The sequence below is a fragment of the Mastigoproctus giganteus genome, chromosome 5 (genome assembly GCF_048544385.1).
Source record: "Mastigoproctus giganteus isolate SK-2022 chromosome 5, ASM4854438v1, whole genome shotgun sequence".
Classification (NCBI taxonomy): Eukaryota; Metazoa; Arthropoda; class Arachnida; order Uropygi; family Thelyphonidae; genus Mastigoproctus; species Mastigoproctus giganteus.
The window spans coordinates 164,697,244-164,714,356 of record NC_143579.1 but is presented as its reverse complement, the minus strand read 5'-3'; the positions used below and the strand labels follow the sequence as shown (position 1 = coordinate 164,714,356).

General features: G+C 35.2%; 1 protein-coding gene across 4 annotated transcripts in view; it reads left to right on the top strand.

Annotated features, from left to right (window-relative positions):
- The window catches only part of Myo61F (unconventional myosin 61F), a 748,935-nt gene that overhangs the window by 458,355 nt on the left and 273,467 nt on the right, over positions 1-17,113 (top strand). For all 4 annotated transcript variants that reach the window (XR_016546978.1, XM_090374260.1, XM_090374259.1 and 1 more), the window contains exon 15: positions 2,234-2,282. Coding sequence is in view for 3 of the 4 variants with exons in the window: in XM_090374260.1 (XP_090230386.1) it covers positions 2,234-2,282 (49 nt within the window). In the remaining variant the exon portion in view is untranslated. The remainder of the gene's footprint in view (positions 1-2,233; positions 2,283-17,113) is intronic.

Below are 17,113 nucleotides of genomic sequence, written 5' to 3'. Positions count from 1 at the left end.
CATCTGGTTTCTGTGTGACCATATCGTAGTATCCAATCAAATTGTCCAGACAAGATTTTCCACTTAACAGACCCATGCTGTGTCTGAAGTATAATTGTAGCCTTGTCTAGATGATCCTGTATTGTATCATTAACTAGTGACTCCATTATTTTCCTTGGAACAGAATTTAAACTAACAGGTCTGTAATTACTCAAGTCACTCTTTGACCCCCCCCAATTTGTGAATTGGGGATATATTTGCATATCTCCAGTCTGTGGGGGACCTCTCCTAAGACCAAGGATGCCTGCATAATTATGAACAAACTGTATCAGATAAAGCTTGTAATCAAACACTGGCATTCTATTCTGCACAGGAACTATAGCGAGGAAGTTGTTCTTGCTTGCTTCTACACAGGACAGTCATCTTATGCATTTATTCTTGATGATAGTGGAGATTTAAGTGCCCAGAAGTTGAATCTGTTTGTGCAGGGCAAGGTTGATAAAACTGGAAGGTGGAATGCAATGTGCTGTCATCAGCAAAAGAATGGATATCCAATCAATGGAAGAAATTTATTAAAATACAACAGGAAAAGAGTGGGAAGAAAATGGCTGTCAAACCATAAATAAAAGTTTGTGCTTATGGGGCCACCTTTTTGTACTCTCCTTAGTTGATTATAGCAGTTATTAAAATGTGTATTTACTAACACTTTACAGTATATGAAAAGTAACTCTTAATATAAGATTTTTAATTGTTTACTTCAGAAGTGTTCCAGTTACTCTTTCTGTAGAACTGAAATCCAGATGGCTTCTGATCCCAAGCTTTCTGGATAAAGGGTCTGATTTTATATTTATTTTAATATTAGGAATTTTATTGAAGACATTTATCTAGATATATGTAAATTTGAAAACCAAGGAATAAACTTCTAAGTATATCATAATATAAACAAAACCCTATCACCTTATGTTTTATAATTCATGGATATTAAATTTTAATACATTGGAATTCTTTTCCATGATCCCATATATTATTAATAGCAGCATGTATTACTTTTCACTATACTTGCTTAACGAAAGGTTTCTTGCCCGGCTACCAATATTATATATATTTTTTTACTTAGTTTGTGAAGTGTGTTTAGCTCCTTTATTTCACTTTGTTTTTCTTATCACATGTCATATTCATTCTTGCCTTCTTTTATAAATTAAAAAGTATAAGATGTTTAATGGAGATGCTGGGTAGATCCCAGTTGCTGCTAATTATGTTCTGCTGCACTGTTTGTACAGCATTTACTACATTTTCTTCAACATTAATCATAACAAATTAACAAATGAATGCAAGTTTGCTGTGGTAGAAAAATTGTGTCATTAAATGGAATAAACTATATTTTAAAGTTCTTTGCTTTGTTTATTTATTTTTATTTATAAATTATTTTTATTATTAGTAGTAGTAGTAGTATGTGATGCAAGAAAGCAAGTGTTATGAGCTTATGCAGCATCAGCCAAAAAAAAAAAAATATCACACCATTCCCTCCAAATGCCTGTCCAGTTCCTCCTTAAATTTATTCAACCTATCAACTTCCACAATGACAGATGGAAGTTTGTTCCAGCAATTAACCACCCGCTGGCTAAAGGCAAATTTCCGCACATCTATTCTACCTCTGTCCTTTCTTAATTTGAATTTATGCCCCCTTAGGTTCGTAATCTGAACAAGTGGAAGGATCCCATCAGAATTCAGCGTGCTCAACCCATTCAATTACCTATAGCAACAATACATGATACAGCTTATGCAAATTAGATACCACAGTGCACTCAAGTTGCACTTAACAAATTAAAAGTAATCTAATCTTCTTTTCACACAACTTCTCTTAAAAATGAAGTATTTATATAATTAAACTAACCTAACCTTATTTTAACAAGCACAAGTGCAAAATGAAACACAGAACAAAATATCCAGTAACCAGCAACAAAGTAACTAAATGCTTCCGCATGAATTGTTATTGCTAGCAATTAAAAAAAAATAATGTCAAGATATTAAAAGTTAAAAGATTTACTGCAAAAATCAAATAGATATGCTATCATTGATTATAGCACTCTGTGCAGCTTACTGATTCTAATATGTATATCTAAAATCATTAGAAGCAAACAAAATATTTCTGTTATCAATGAATGACAACTACTTGTTTGCATTATTTTTTTTAATAATAATAATAATAATAATAATAAAAAAAAATCTGAAGTGAATTTTTTTTATTTAACAGGAATTTAGACTAGTACATTATGCTGGAGATGTGACCTACAAAGTGGAAGGTAATTATTTATTTGTTCTTAATCTCAGTTTTCCCACTATGTTGAATTATTCAGAATGACTTCAGTTTATGCTTTTCTGCCATGATTGTCTTGTATTCTTCTTACTGCTGAGACCAGATTATTCCTAGTCCATATGTAAATCTACACTCTTTGTTTTAAATACGCATAATAAGTGAAGCAGTAATTTGAGTCAGTCCTTAACTGAGCAATTTACTTCCTTTTTTTTTTTTGTTTTTTATTTTAAATATCGTTCATTAATCATAATTTGTTGTTTTATCTTGTAAGTCCTGCTATTTTTTTTTTTTTTTTTTTTTTTTAAATTTAAGGTAGGAATCTGACACTGATTAAAAATGCGCTATTTATTCTGATGCAGTCAAAGAGAAAATTATATGCATTTTGGTATTGTTAAATTGAGAGAGAGAGAGAGAAAGACTAGCATACTAAAACTACGGAATCTGTTTTTAAAATTTATTACATATTAAATAGTATTTTTTTTCTAATGTATGTGTTAAAAAATATGTATGGTTATAAATACACTATGGAAAATTTAGAAAATGTGAATACTGGTGGTATGTTACAGCCTCTTTTCCAGTCCTTCTTGTAACTTAAAGCTAAACATACAGCAAAATGTCTTACTTCATTATTTTTCCTTCTTCTGAGCAGTGCAACTGGGATCTACTCAGCATGAAAAATGCAGAGTAGACCACAGTTGTTCTTCTATGTAAGAACAAGATTTATTGTGAAGAAGGTCAAATCACTGCCATATGATAGGTTTGTGGCTGTAGGTTGGTGCTGGCAAGTGTTATTAGGGCAAAGGTAAAGAAAGCCAACACAAGAATGACGAGAAACGTCGGATAACTTATGTGGAAAATTAGTTTCCCGATACAGCACTCTAGCACTGCTCGCTCAGTAAACAGATGGTAGGTGTTATCAGTCCGGAGCAAAGCCGAGAATGATATATTGATTGACAGGGAGGCATGGCAAACGACACGCTGATTGGTGTGCGAACACAACACATAATAACATCGGGTTAGTATCATTTTAGTAGCACTCAGAAGCACTAATAGTAACTTGCCCTAATGAACACTTTCCATAATGGTGAAAAAAGGTCAGGTTACTTCCACTTGAATCCCACGGGAGCTTGATCCCCTCCTGAAATGGAGGGGGTAACCTAAACTTTTTTCTTCAGAATTGCAATCATATTTAGAAATACATTCATAAAAAAAATAAATTTTTTTATGACTGTATTTTTATTTTCTTGTTCAATAATATGCCCTAATGGTGAAAAAAGGTCAGGTTATCTATACTTGAACCCCATGGGAGCTTGAACCCCTCCTGAAATGGAGGGGGTAACCTAACCTTTTTTCTTTAGAATCATGTGGACTAGCACATAAATTGTTTATTAACAAATTATTATTTTTTTATTACTGTACTTTTATTTTTAAAGACACTCATGCGGATACACATGTATCATAACGTCAATCAACACCTCAACAGCTATTCACTATATATATACAGTGCTTTTTTTGGGACGGTATGCAATGGTACAGTGTACCAGCACCTTCATTAACAGTGGCTTGTGACATTTACATGCAGTACACTTCGAAATTTGTAATATTCCTTAAATTTTTTCGCATGTTTACTTACTATTTTTACAACCAGAAAGGATCACTGCTTAAGATGAATATAAGGTGAATATTAAAGTGAATAAATAAAAATAATGATACACCTGAAATTGAAAATATTCGAAAATTTTATTAAGTACAATACATGATTACATTTACTAAACAAAACATTTAATGAGAAATTTTTTTATGATAATTAGCAAAATTTAAAATGCTGTTTTAATTCACTTTGTGCACGGGCAGTAGGTTGAACACCGCTGTGAATCAACTGTAAGTGCCCCCTCCGAGAATTAGGGGAGAGTAATTTTCTCTTACCCCTACAAATAATCATCTGTTGTTTTGCTGAAATGCGTTATCCACATTTTTTCCGTAAATTTTCCCTTTCTCTGTTTACATGGTCGCAGTAGCTGAATATCCGAATGACAAACGACATTTTGGACAATTAAAAAAAAAAAAAAAAAAAAAGAAAAGAAAAGAAAAAAATTCAAATTTAAGAACTAGTGACGAGAATACCGATGACGAGAGAAGGAAAACGAGGGCAACGAAGATATTAAACCTGCTAAACATGAATTATTGGCATTTGGTGAAAATGAAGTTAGAAAATTGTCAACGAGGTTACAGTTAAATGAAAGAAATGCAATTCATGGATTTCGGGAATACCTAATTGAAAAGATGGTTTCGGAAGAATTGAAGCATTTGATGGACGCTCTGAGTATGATACCAATTTCATCGAGTGAATATGAAAGAGGATTTTCACAAATGAATCTGATCGCCCGCCCAACCAGAGCTTCATTGATGACAAAAACAGTTTCTTTACTACTGTTTCTTAAAATTGTAGGCTCGCCGCCGATACACTTCGTGCAGCAAAATAAGTCGATTCGTGGCTGCTTCAGAAATGTCATTCAACAACAGACACAAACAAGAAAAGAAGTCGGCATGGTGTGGTGGATGACAACTCAATAAAAATTTGGAATAATCTATAAAAACTTTATTATGAAAATTTTTTTACTAATTTTTGCTTATTATTTTTTACTTATTACTTATTTTTTTATCTTTATATACATTAAAATAATTTTCCTCCTAGTGACATTTATTCAGCCAATGGGAAAAGAGAGATGTGGGTTATGTGGCAATACACAACAAATACTAAAATACGTAACGGAAGCTTGTTTTACTGTGGTAAAACAAGCTTCTAGCATGCACATGCTAGATAAACCTCGTGCACGTGAGGTTTATCCAATGTGACCACGCTGTTCTATTCTTGATTTCCATATGTAACGTATTTATGTATTCATAGCTAAGGAAGAGACACACTGTGTCAAAAGCTTCTGTTAAGTATTTTATTTTATTTTATTTTATCAAAAGGAGCGAGCGCAGTGAGCAGAGGGTGAAGCTCTCTAGTATATGTACTTGAATAATAAATTTATGCTTAATAAACTGTGTGTTAATATACTTAATTTGTTGTTCTTATTCCAAAAACATTACTACTAAAGTAACAATATTAGGAAATAATTTTTCAGACTACTGTACTTTTCATGTCCTTTTAATTTTCAATTTTTCCTGATAGCAAAGAATGAGTATCAGCACCTATTCTTTTACAAAAAAAGCACTGTGTGTGTATATATATATATATATATATATATATATATATATATATAGAATCTTTCTTTCTTTTCTTATATTATTTCCTAACCTAACGTTTAAGGTTAGATCACTAAATATAAGGAAATCGTTTATATTATTTCCTAAACCTACCATTTAAGGTCAGGTTATGAAATATAACAAAAAATAAAGAAACCTTTTCCTTTTTTCATAACCAAACCTAAATCAACAGTATAGTAAAAACACTCATGAACTCCAAAAATCTGCTTTTAATAATGAGAAAAAAAACATAATGAAGAACATAAAAATGAACAGAACGAAACTTTTATTAATTTAGTTTTCATCAAAAAATCAATCAATGTTTTATTTTCCTTACAAATTTCTTCCATCTTTAAAAGATTCATCGCTGCTATTACCTGTTTACCATTCATTACAAAAATTATTATGCACCGTTCTTTACTCATAAATATAGATTATAATGCCTACACAATAGCTTGTCCTCTGTTGTACCCACCACCAATCATTTCATCGTTTGCCATACCTACCTGTCAATCAATGTATCCTTCTTGATTTTGGCTTCAGACCGATAACACCTACCTCTGTTTACCGAGCAAGCACCGCTAGAGTCTGGTGTCACGAAACCAATTTTCTGCATAAGTTATCTGACGTTTCTTGCCATTCTTGTGTTGGCTTTCTTTATCTTAGCTGTTATTAGTAGTTAGTTGCAAATGATGCAAGAAAGCAAGCTTACACAGCATCAATTAAAAAGAAAAAAGTTCTTCTGTTGTTTCTTCTTAAAGTTTTCTGATGTTTTATTATGCTTCCAACCCTGTCTGGCCAGTGTCCAAAATTTTTTTTAAGAATATAGTGGCATGTAAAGTACCAGAAATTATCAATTAGCAGTGGTTTAAAAAACAAGATTCCTGTTTAAAAACCAGTGGAGGAATAATGATTATTCACTTTACTAGCATTTTAAATAAAGATTTAAGAAAACCATTCCAGGTGCCTCTTCTGGCTGCTATTCTTTGTCACCATCCCAGCCTTGTAGGTGCTAATGCGGAAGTCTAATATCATTCCAGGAGATCAATGGATGTTTACATTTCTTTTTGAAGCCTCATCTTTTTCAATTTAAGATGTTCCTTGCTATATACCATATGTAGTGTTTAACCGGTTTTATGTCAAGATTCTTGATGGGGACATATTTAAATCCTTTTCTTATTGCAGGTGAAATCATGACATACCTGAATGATCTAAAAATCTGAGCACATTGTTTGCGTAAAACTTGTTTTCTGAATTTGATTATGTTAAAGCTAAACGTTGTTTAATGTAGTGTTTTTGAAAACTCTGTTAGTAGTTTTGTATGTTTACATATATTTTTGGAACCCACTTTCAGTACAATAAGTAAACATGCTGGTCTTACTCATGCTATAAAATCTGCTAGCTCCCAAAATGCAGTGCACATTTACCAAATTTATTTATTCTTTTTTTTTTTTTTTTTGCAAAATTGGATTTCCATATAAACACAGCCATATCTGCACTATATGTAAAAACACTTAAGGTGAACTCATAATACTAGAATCAGCTCATCATCTGTTAACCTATGTGACATTCATTATGTTCTCTGTACTACTGTCTAATTGGTCTGTAATAATTGTTGACTCTGAAGGCAGTTTTTAGTAAATTGTTAAGAGAGAAGGGTGATGTTTTGGTTCATTGCAAAATTTTCAATTATTATTTTTAACAAAATATAAAGAAATAAAATTTATCAGCAGTGCAATTTAACATCAGCGTTAGCAAATTATGGAGCCTGTCTAGCTAAATGATACCACCTGTGTTAAAAAATGGGGTGATGCTGCTATTGCTGAGTTAAGTTTCATGATATGACTTGCCAGTTGAGATCTTAGATTTATGAAACTATGTTCATTGATTGACTAATTCAGTTACAGTGTTGGTTCTCACTTCCAACTGAGCAATAAAAGTGCATGAATCAAAAAAAGCAAATAACTAGTATATGCAACCAAATTAGTATATGGCACATGATGCAAGAAAGCAAAGGTATACAGCATCAGTAAAAAAAAAACCTACCTGTATCATTTGTTCATTCCTTTTAATAATTTATCTAATCCTTAATTAAATTTATTCAAACTACCCACTTCTACAACACCAGATCTAAGTTTCTTCCAACTATCAATTACTCTCCAGCTGAAAGAAAAATTTTTCACATCCATCCTGCAACCAGCCTTTTTTAATTTAAATTTATATCCCCTTGTGTGCATAGTCCAAGAAAGATTAAGGATACATGAACATTAAGTTTACTCAGTCCATTTAAAGCCTTAAGCACTTCAGTGAGTTCTACTTGCAGGTGTGTAGTTTCCACATGCTTGCAATTTACACAACTGAAGTCTTTCTTGGTAAGAATATCCTTTGGGGTTCCTGGCTAATCTTATTGAACTTTTCTGTGCCCATTCCCACAGATCTATTTCCTTACTACAGTTTCAAAATCTCAATCAGAAATCACTATCGTTATTGCTAAAATGTTACAATCGGATATTTTCGGAACATATATTCCCCACTTCCTGGCAACATTCTAATGTAACAGCTATACCGAAACCTGGAAAAGATCATTCGATTCCTCAAAATTATAGACCAATTTCTCTAACCAGCTGCTTGAGTAAGACTTTGGAAAAAATGGTTCACCATCGACTTACCTGGTATCTTGAATCCTGAAACATAATCAGTAACAATCAGATTGGTTTTCGAAAGAATAGATTTTCCCTAGACCTCATGACAAATGCTGAATCAAACATAAGAAATGCTTTCATCGGAAATCAACATCTCATCATGATATGCCTTGATATAGAGAAGGCTTTTGATACCACATGGTGGTATGGCATCCTAAGAGATCTCCATTCTATGGAAAGAACTCCATTCTAACTTGGAAAGATGTGTCCTTCGACACATCTTTCCAAGTTAGGTACCGGCAGTACCTAACCAGTTACCAGTAAGGTACTGCCGGTACTGCCAGCAGTACCTAACAGTTTCCAAGTTATATCCCGATTATAGACACAATATATGGAGAACAGCTATGGAACAATGGACACTTCTGTGGAAAATGATTTTATCTAAAACATACAAACAAGAGGCAGGTTTTATCTACAACATACAAACAAGAAAAAGGAGGAGTCTTACAAGGCTCTGTTCTTAGTGCCACTCTGTTTTTAATACGAATAAACAACATCACGAACTGCATTCCAAACACCATTGACTCATATCTCAATGCAGATGATCTTACCATATCCTGCCATTCCCAGAATATGAACTGTATCAAGAGGCATCTACAAATATTCATAAACAACATTGAATTATGGATGGCAATAAATGGATACAAACTGTCAACCCACAAATCTACAGCTATACATTTCTGCACAAAGCACAGAAAGCATCCTGAACCTGAGGTACACTTGTCCAATCACCCTCTACCAATCGTGAACAGTATTTGCCACCAAGGTCTAATTTTTGACAAGAAGTTAAACTTCCAGGAGTACATCAAATATCTAAGAACCACTTACACAAAGAAAATTAATGTACTCCAGGTCATCTCCAGTACATCTTGTGGTGCAGATCGTCATACCCTGCTCCACTTATATAAGTCCCTAATTAGATCTCAGCTAGACTATGGAGCCCTGTTTATGACTCAGCTAGGGAGAGCACCTTAGCCCATCTTGCACCCATCCAAAACTTTTCTCTTAGGATAGCTCTAGGTGCATACAAAGCATCACCAGTTCAAAATCTTTATGTTGAAGCTCACAAGCCTCCACTTAGCATCAGAAGAAAGATGTTGCTGATGAAATATTCAGCTAAAATTAAAAGCCTGCCTAGTCATCCTGTTCGGCCACTACTTCATGATCCTCAGTGGCAAATCCATTATACAAATAAACTCAGAACAATTCGCCTGCTAGTATCAGACTCAGAATCTAACAGAAAGTTGGAACAGTAAGCTTGATAATATCCTCAGAGAATCAAAAGATCCGGATCCCCCGCGGACTAACTTCACACTTTCTTCTGATGAATACTTTGAGCAATGGGTAAAGGTACTATAACAAATATTAACATCCAACAACTACATTTTTCTCACAAACAAAAGTACCCCCACTTTACCAAGATCTATACCAGTGCTTTTCAACCGGGGTGCCGTGTAATTTGGGTTTAAGTTACTTAAAGTTATTATTATTTTGAAATTTATATATTTATTTCATTATAAAAAGGGTACAGTATAAAGGGTACAGTACAATATCCATTGTACCGTATCTTTTTAATTTTGTGGTGATCTATAATTGATCTTTATTTAGTACCTCTATATAAAGAATAAAGTTATTATATATAGGTATATATATTAAAAGGTCGAAAACCACTGTGTTATGTATTTCTTTTGGCCTAGGGGTGCTGTGAAAAAATTACTGGGACAGTAAGGGCACCGTGAACCGAGAAAGGTTGGGAACCTCTGATCTATACTGATGGGTCTAAGGCTGACAATTGAATGGGGCCAGCTGCTGTCTCCCCTAATTCAACTGTTTTAATTTTGCTTCCAGCCGAATGCCGCAGTTATACTACTGAGCTCTATGCCATTAAGCTTGCTTTGAAAAACATTCCTGTCAATAAATAAAAGCATAATATATACTTATCCACAGAGTGCCCTTTTAGCTTTGAAAAGCAGTTCACCTAACAATCCTTTATTAAAGCTCATAAGACATAAGGCTGATGCATCTTCATGAGCATCAGCAAACTGTTTATCTTCTCTTAGATCCTTGGCCACAGTGGTATTACAGGAAATGAATGTGCAGATGATGGTGCAAAGCGTCCTTCCAACATAGCCTCAACAAATGATCTAGTTCCATATCCCGATTATAGACAATATATGGAGAACAGCTATGGAACAATGCATTTTCCTCACTTCTGTGGAAAATTCAAACAAATAACAAGCTATTTCAAATAAAACATAACCACAATTATGGACTTCTAGCTTTCGTAAAAATAGAAAAGAAGAAGTAACCTTAGAACTCATTGTTGAACAAGCGACATTCAAGCAGTATATGTTTTACTGTAGGTGGTTGCAAGCAGTGTGCACTCACACATCATCTGCTTGCAGGAAATGATCCTCTGCAGTGTAGGGTGCACTGCTTGCAACCACTTACAGTAAAACATATACTCCTTGAATGTCGCTTGATCAACAATGCCTGATGAATGTCTTTTAGTTTCATTTCAGATCTACAACAGCTTCTGTCTCTCAATAGCATCATATGTAAAGAAACAAAAATCTCTGAACTCTTTCTCTATTTAAAACAAATTCAACGTATGACCATTTCTAACTGCTGCTGCTCAAGCAATTTTTATATGTAGTGAATTTATTTGGGAGGTGCAATATGGTCTAAGTAGTCCTTGCACCAGTAAACATCACAACAACAACCTTCTTACAGTAAGGCTTCCAGACCTATATTCAGTACTCAAGAGTGACCAAAACATTGCCTTGTATGGTGAGATAATTGCCTCATTGTTTCTGCTGGAAAATTGCTCTCAGGTGCTCAGAGGAAGTGATGTCCTGTATGTGCACTCCTAAGTACAGCCACTCCCTGATTAACGTAAGGGTTTTGTTCCCCAGAACTCTACGTAAGTCGGAATTTTCTCCATGCTTGTGCAGCACTCGCAACTGTGCTCGCTGAATTGATTGAATCAAAAAAGAAATGTTCGATGAACATGTGAATAGAATTATTTATTGTATTATTCAATTTTTGTCTCATGTGCAGGAAAAATTACAAAAGAGTGCAATTTAAAAAATTTAAAAATTATAAAATTACAAAAAAAAAGAGAGGAGACAGGCATAATGTCAGTAAGTTTTACGTCTCGAGCATTGTTGCCAGAATCAACGTCTTCAGTCGAAGTATGCCCCCTGTGGAAGTTGGGGGCTGTGGAAATTTAGAAGGGATCGGCCACTCAACCTTACAAAAGAACATATTAATAGATGACTAGACAGTGGCTTCTTTCTTTTCATTGTAGATTTCTTTGTAGCAAGCAAGCATATCATTCACCCCTCTGTTAACTTTTAAGAATCATTCGCTGTCAAGATCCATTTTCTCAAACCTTGCCATTGCCAATGCAATTTCACTAAATGCCATTGCAATCTCTCTGGTGATGATGCATCTTGGCTCCTCATTTGGTTCATCTTGAGCTTCGTCAACATTTTCTTCTTTCACTATCGCTGCCGACAAGTCAATAAGTTGTTTGTTAGATAATTCCTTCTCTTCTTCCTCTATTAATTCCTCCACGTCTTTGGCAGGAGTGAGAAGTAGCTCTCCAACTAAAGTAGCTCTGCAACCTTTACAATCTTATCTGTAACCCCTTCATATGATTCATCTTTTTCAAGCCCTTTTACTTGCTGTGGGCATATTTTCTTCCATGTGCCATTTAAACAACTTTTAGTTATTTCTGCCCAGGCCTCATTAATGTTTAAGATGGCGTGGTAAATATTTTAAGATTTCCAAAAGTCTCTTAACGTAAAATTTTTTTCATCATCTACTGCAGACAGTGTGTGACAAATGTTGTGCGTAAATAGTATGCTTTTAAATTCGAAATAACGCCCTGATCCATAGGTTGGATGAGGGAAGTCATGTTTTGCTGTAGAAATATAACTCTCATGTTTGAATTGAAATCTAGATGTGTAGGATGTCCAGGAGCAGTATCTAATAGAAGCAAAATCTTGAAAGGAATGTTGTTGTCTTTTAAACGTACATTATCCAGGAATGTACATTTAAACTGTGCGTGGATGCTTCGGTGTTTCTTAAAATCCTATTTCTGCTCCTGTTGTGTATTCCGCCCACTATGTGTTGAGCAATTTGGAGTTTTGGCTTCTTTGCTTTTTATTTACAACTGGGCTTTCAGGACTCTTCATCATTTTCATTTTCAGTATCAACTTCCAATTACTCCTTCTTCCAAATTCACTTCTAACATTTCTGGGGAGATGTAAGGCTCTGAAGATGTGGATGTACCTTCTCCAGTTTCTTTGTTCAACTCCATCACACACTGTAATTTCTTCCACTGTCGAAATAGCTTAAACCCCTTCTTTGCACTCAATGAAGGTGGTTTCGGTGGTCTCACTGCACGTATATATGCTCTATACGCCTTATAACACTCACTATTAGTCTTTGGCATGTTTTATTCCTAAATTCTTTTCCATCTAAATTTTTTTATTAAATAAGATGGAGAGTGACAAAAGAAATATCATGGTGCAATCAGTAGGGATACTGATTGACTCATGCGTTGCTTCTGTCTGGTACAGAGTGATACAATAGTGGCGGGATTAATCATTTCGTGCCTCATTTTCTTGGAGATTTTTGTGAATCCACGGGTGCATTGCACGTATATGTGCTCTATATGTCTTGCAGCGCTCACTACAGTTAACCCCCACTTTACAATTGGTTCACTGTACGATCGAATCACTTCACGATTGACATTCCATAACAAATTACTGTTCAATGTATGATATGTAGTGAGCACCAGTCATTGTGATCAGGTTTACGAATTGAATTTTAATTTTATTAAGGGCAATTCTAATAAACGAAAATAGGAGCAATATTATCCACATGCTATCTTTACTTTTATAGATTTACATTTTATTGCCTTACCAATTAAAAAAATTAAATGATACATGAAAATCAGAAGAATATTTTTCACGGGTTAACAAAAGAAAAAAAAAAAAAGAAAGGAAGGCAAAAAGTCAACTAAACCACGTATTCCCAGGTGGTCACCTTCTCAATTACTAATCAGGCCTAATGTTGTTTAACTTTGGTGATTGTACAAGAACCAGGGCATTTTGCCTCGTACAATAGTTGGCTGTTCATAGTGCCTGTAATGCATTTACTTATGGCAATGGTGACATTTTCATTGCGTTTTTTGTCAATCCACAAATGCAAGTTACTCACATCTGAAAACTGCCTGGAGCATGCCTTAAGAAGTTTCACTTCAAAACTTAGATTTAAAAACTTGACCTGTCTTCATCTGTATCATTAATAAATAATGAAAACTGAAAAGTGACTTAGCATATTATTAATCACCATTCTGGAATAAAAGAACCCTTCAGTTGCCTCACAGTTATTTATGCTATATTAGCAATTACCTTACTTTGTTTTGTCATTTGGGCCCACCATATATTTACTCTTGGAATAGATGTTGATACATGTGAGACGTCACTGATAACATTAGTTCATGAAGAACAGTGGCCATTAATAAACAGTCTCTGCCTTTGTCACTCAACCACACTTTACCCATAGTAGTAACTTGCTCCTAGTACCACACTATTTCAATTTATACAGCAGTCTGAAATGTTGAAAGCTTTACCGAAATCTAAGTACAGTAAGTCATCAGCTTACGCGGATTTGAGTTATGTGGATTCGTGGTTGCACTACTTCTGTTTATGCCTAGCCACAGCATCCATTAAGTGCCACTTTAAATATAATAGATTGCATTACTGTCTGCTAATGTGAATTGATAGTGGCATCGATGCTTTGTTTTCACCTTAACCACTTAAGTGTAAGTTGTATTTTGTGAGCTTATACTTGTAAACAAAATACTGTAAATATAAACCCTAAATATGTCTGCGAAAATAAAAAAATGGTGAGAATAGTAATCATAGTGATAAGAAGTGGCACATTATAACTATGGAGACTCAAGTCAAAATCATTAAACAACACGAAAATGGCAAGAAATTTGTGGACATTGCACATGTTTATGAAATGAATGAATTGACTGTTAGAACCATTATAAAAGAAAAAGTTCGGAGTATGCAGCACCTAAAAATTTCTGTACCAATGCAATCTATGATCATATCCAAAAAAGAAGAGGCTTGTTAATAGAGGAAATGAAAAATTGTTGATGATTTGGATAGATGACATGAAACAACAATGAATGCTAATAATTCTTATGCTCATAAAAGGAAAAGCCTTCAGTCTTTTTGAAGAACTAAAGTGTAAATGTGGTGAGAATGTTGCTAATGAAACATTCATTGCAAGCCACTGATATTTTCAAAGATTTAAGAGCCATGCTAAACTACACAACATCAAAGTTACATGTGAGGCTGCTAGTGCAGACGTAGCGGACTTCGGGAACTCCGTAGCAGCTACGGAGTTCCCCAAGACATTGGCAGAAATCATCAAAAACGAGGATTACCTACCACAACAGGTCTTCAACGTAGATGAGACTGGTTTATATTGGAAAAAAATGCCAGATTGTTCCTACATATCACAAGAAGGAAAAACTATGCCAGGATTTAAGGTATCAAACAACAGATTAACCCTTCTTTTTGGTGGAAATGCTACTGGAGGTTGAAAAATAAAACCACTGTTAGTTTACCGTAGCGAAAATCCTTCAAAGATATTTCAAAGGCATCACTAAGTGTTGTGTGGAAATCCAATTGAAAAGCATGGGTGACACAAGAAATTTTTCGAGAGCGGTTTCTCTATCATTTTGTGCAAGCAATTAAAAAATATTGCCAAGCAAACAACCTACCATTTAAAATATTACTGCTGGTTTATAATGCAGCTGGTCACCTTTTATGTTTTTGTGATAGTCACACAACTATGTGTGACTATCACAAAAACATAAAAGTCATATTTTTGCCTGCAAATACAACTTCCCTCATTCAACCCATGGATCAGGGTCTAATACAGACACTCAAAAAGTATTATCTATGAACAATATTTAGACAGGCAGTAAGGGCCACTGAAGGACAGAATGCCAGATCATTGAAGCAGTTCTGGAAAGATTCAACATTTACAAAGCTGTTAAAAACATTGATTCTGCCTGGAGTGAAATTACAGTATCAACCATGAATGCCGTCTGGAAGAAACTCACCCCCCCCCCCCAGTTTGTTCAAGATGCTTCGGGAAGTGAAGAAAATGAAGATGTAATTAAAGAGCTTGTGGAAATGACCAGAACAGTGATCAGAATTAAATTTAGAGGAAAATGACTTTATTGAATTGTTTCAAAGTCATAGAAAGGAATTAGCATTAGCATTAGCATTAGTAGAGGCATTTGATGCAAGAAAGCAAGCTTATGCAGCATCAGCCAAAAAAAAAAAGAAAAAAAAAAGTAACATAAATAAATAAAAATAACCACTTCCACTTCACCCCTCTGTTTGTTCGAAATACCTGTCCAGCTGAGCCTTAAACTTATTTAGGCTATCAACTTCCACGACAAGGGATGGAAGTCTGTTCCACCCACCAACCACCCGCTGGCTAAAGGCAAATTTCCGCACATCTATCCTACATCTGTCTTTCCTCAATTTGAATTTATGCCCTCTCAGGTGATTTTTCTGAGCTAGAGGAAGAATCCCATCAGCATTGAGCATGCTCAAACCATTCAAGGCTTTGTACACCTCTATCAGATCACCCCGCTGGTGCCTAGTTTCCAGACACTGTAATTTGCAAAACTTAAGCCTTTCTTCGTAAGAGAACCCCTTTGTCCCATTCACCAATCTAGTTGCCCTTCTCTGTACTCGTTCCAGCAGCTCTACATCCTTCCTGAAATGAGGCCTCCAGGCCTGTATACAGTACTCTAGGTGTGGCCTGACCATTGCCTTATACAAGGGAATAATCACCTCCTTATCCCTGCTAGAAAAATTCCTATATATCATTGACAATACACCATGAGCTACTCTTGCAGCTCATCTGCACTGCTCAGAGAACTTCATATCTGCCTGCACCACCACCCCCAGGTCCCTTTCATTCTCTACCACTGTCAGTGTAGTACCACAGAGTTGATACGTTGCTCTGGGGTTGCTGTTTCCCATATGTAGTACTTTACATTTGTCAATGTTAAACTTCATTTGCCACCTCGAAGCCCATCTGCTCAACCTTTCCAAATCCTGTTGCAGCAGCATAGTGTCAGTAGTGTCCTTGACAACCCTGCCAACCTTCGTATCGTCTGCAAACTTGGACATTAAGCCTGATATACCATCATCAATATCATTTATAAATACAGAAAACAATAAAGGCCCCAATACTGAACCCTGAGGGACTCCACTAATAACATTAGTCCACGATGAGCAGTGTCCATTGATTACCACTCTCTGTCTTCTCCCCCTCAACCACCCCTTTATCCATAGCAGCAACTTGCCTCCAATGCCACACTGCTCCAATTTGTGCAGCAGTCTTCCATGTGCAACAGTATCAAAAGCCTTTCTAAGATCCAAGTATATAATATCAAAGTTATTCCCTGCATCCAGTTCTTTTGTGACTGCATCATAGTATCCAATCAAATTGGTCAGGCAAGACTTCCCCTTAACAAAACCATGCTGTGTCCTAGCTATAACTGAAGTCTTGTCTAGATGATCCTGCAGTGCTTCTTTCACCAGTGCCTCCATTAATTTTCCGGGAACAGAAGTTAAACTCACAGGTCTATAATTACTTGTGTCAGCCTTTGATCCCCCTTTGTGAATTGGGGTCACATTTGCACATCTCCAGTCAATGGGTACCTTCCCTGAGTCCAAGGAAGCTCTCATAATTATGGCTAAGGGTTTGCTTACCTCCTTTGCTGCCTCCTTTAATATAACTGGAT